This window comes from Tasmannia lanceolata, unplaced genomic scaffold (genome assembly GCF_043159265.1).
Source record: "Tasmannia lanceolata isolate RefF3 unplaced genomic scaffold, GAP_Taslan_0.1 ptg000018l, whole genome shotgun sequence".
Classification (NCBI taxonomy): domain Eukaryota; kingdom Viridiplantae; phylum Streptophyta; class Magnoliopsida; order Canellales; family Winteraceae; genus Tasmannia; species Tasmannia lanceolata.
Window position 1 is genome coordinate 59064374 of NW_027518695.1, and position 2872 is coordinate 59067245.

Here is a 2872-nt window from a genome sequence, read left to right on the forward strand (position 1 = left end):
AAGATGATAAGGTAAGGCAAGAATGGAGACCCATTGTTTCAAAAAGCACCAACCCTGAGATAGAAGGGGAGAGAAATGCCCAAAATGAAGAGACTCAGTGTACCCCAACTATGGAAATTCTGGACCCTTGTAACCTGGCTAGCTCTGTTTCTAAGCCCTTCCAAGATACCCCTTTTGACATTCTTTCTCCCAACCCTTATGCTGCTCTTGTCTTGGATGATCCAGAAGAGCCCGAATCTTCCCAACCTTCTCAAAGCACTGAAATCATCTCCCCAACATCTCCTTTAGAACCATCAAAACCCATTTCAAACTCCAACCCGATCCCACAGAAAATTCAAAACCAGTTATCCCCTGACCCAACAAAACACATTTCAAACCCCAACCTGATCCCACAGAAAATTCAAAAACAGTCCTCCCCTGACCCAACAAATGACTTCAGTCAAGTCCCACAAAATTCTCTCAACTCAGGTCCCCAATGAATATTCTAGGAGCGTGGAATGTTAGAGGTTTGTGCTCTGATACAAAAAGGAAGGAAGTGAAACATTTCTTAACCTCAAATCGTATCCCCCTTCGTTGCCTAATGGAAACTAAAGCCAAGGTTGATAAATTGGCTGATTATGCAAAAGAAATCAATGATGAATGGGTTGCTCATGGTAACTATGATCATGTCACTAAAGGAAGAATTTGGATCATGTGGGATCCATTCAAAGTTGCAGTTAATATTTTGCAGGAATCTAACCAGCTTATTCACTATGAAATCCACCTGTTACAAATCAATCAGAAATTTCTTTTGACCTCGGTATATGGCCTTAACTATGGAGGTGCTAGAAGATCTCTCTGGGATGATTTAGAACAAATTGCTGGTTCTGTCACCTCCCCCTGGATTGTCTTAGGGGATTTCAATGCTACAAGGTTTTTTGAGGAAAGAGTCAGAATGGCCTCTGTTTACCCTTCCTACATGGAAGAATTTAATAGTTGCATTGCCAACTGTTCTCTGGTGGATATGCGATCGGATGGTCAATGTTTATCATGGAACAACAGGAGCTCAGAAGACAGGAAACTGGCTCGACTAGACAGAACTCTGGTAAATGACTCTTGGATCAGTGTATACCCTCTTTCTTATACAACATATAAACCTGCTGGCATTTCTAATCACAATCCGATGGTTATCAGTTTTGAAAATCAAGTGAGGATGGGCCCAAGACCATTCTGATTCATGAATATGTGGCTAGAAGACACTTCCTTATATCCCGTTGTGGAAGAGGCCTGGAATATAAAGATTGTGGGAAATCCGATGTATAGGCTCTCTCAATAACTTAAAGAAGTCAAAAGAAGAATAGAAATCTGGAACAAAAATGTTTTTAGCCAGATTGATGTTAAGCTTCCAATCATCAGATCCTCTCTCCACTCTATCCAAGAAAAGCTTGCCTATAATCCATCTGACAGAAATCTTATTCAGGAGGAAAACAAGCTGAGAGATGAGTTCTTCGAAGTTGTTCATTTGGAAGAAAATATGACTCATCAGAAAGCCAGAGTTGATTGGTTGAATCTTGGAGATTCAAACTCCAGCTTTTTCCATTCAGCAATCAAGTCCAGACTACACAGAAACCACATCGTTTCCATGGAAAATACTCAAGGTACTACCACCAACGACCCTCATCAGATCTCTGAAATCCTTGTTGAACATTTCCACAAACTTCTCAACAATGGCAAATCTTGCTGCCACCCTCTCCCTCATCCATTCAGCACCCTCACTTCTGATGAGGCAGCAATGCTTTCTGCACCTGTATCTTCGGAGGAAATCAAAAATGCAGTTTCAGCATGAAGGGAGATAAAGCTCCTGGACCCGATGGATTTAATGGCCGATTCTTTCACAAGTTCTAGTACTTGGTTGGTTCTGAATTCTCTACTGCAATAAAAAACATTTTTGAAAAGAAAAAAATGCTGAAGGAAATAAATGCAACATTTGTTGCGCTGATTCCAAAAGGAATTGATGCTACCTCCCCTTCAAAATTTAGACCCATTTCCTTATGTAATTTTGTTTACAAAACTATCACCAAAATTCTTGCCCTCAGATTGAAATTGGTGATAGGAAAACTTGTTAGCCATTCTCAATCAGCTTTCATTCATGGTAGACAGATTCAAGAAAATGTCCTTCTAACCCATGATTTGCTTCATAATTTCCATCATCCATCTAGAAAACCAAAAATGTGTCTCAAAATTGATTTGACAAAGGCATTTGACAACGTAAATCGAGAAGCTTTGCTCTCTTTCATGTCCCTGCAAGGTTTTGACCAGACATGGTGTTCTTGGATTGATGAGTGCAGTAATACCCCCTCTTTCTCTATCCTTTTCAATGGCACTCCTCAGGGTCACTTGAAATCTACCAATGGTTTAAGACAAGGAGATCCCTTATCCCCCCTCTTATTCTACCTTGTGATGGAAATCCTATCCAGATTAATTGAATCAGCTATTATCCTTAAGAAAATCACCTCTGCTTTTCCCAAAGGAAATCTAACAATCTCCCACCTTCTTTTTGCCGATGACCTCATGATCTTTGCCTCTGCTGATGATCACTCAACCCAAGGCATCCTGGATTGTCTCATTGTATTTGAAAATTGCACTGGCCTTAAAGCTAACCTTTCCTAAAGTGAAATTTTCTTTTCAGGTACCTCCTCCTGAGACAATTGAAGAATTACTCAAAAAATGGGGATCTCTGAAGGATCTCTCCCCATTAAATACCTTGGCCTTCCCCTTATCTCTGGAGGTTGACAACTGCGGATTGTATGCCCATTGTTGGAAAAATCAGACAAAGAATTCAAGCCCGGTCAAATCAGTCTCTCTCTAAAGCTGGTCGAGTAGAGCTTATAAA

At 40.5% G+C, this 2872-nt stretch overlaps 1 protein-coding gene across 1 annotated transcript; it reads left to right on the forward strand.

Moving 5' to 3' along the window:
* Positions 1 to 580: 580 nt before the first annotated feature.
* Positions 581 to 1825, forward strand: LOC143850540 (uncharacterized). The gene is made up of 2 exons (XM_077359782.1): positions 581 to 1084; positions 1460 to 1825. Exons 1-2 carry the CDS (start codon positions 581 to 583, stop codon positions 1823 to 1825), a joined length of 870 nt encoding a protein of 289 aa, XP_077215897.1.
* The last annotated feature ends 1047 nt before the right edge of the window (positions 1826 to 2872 follow it).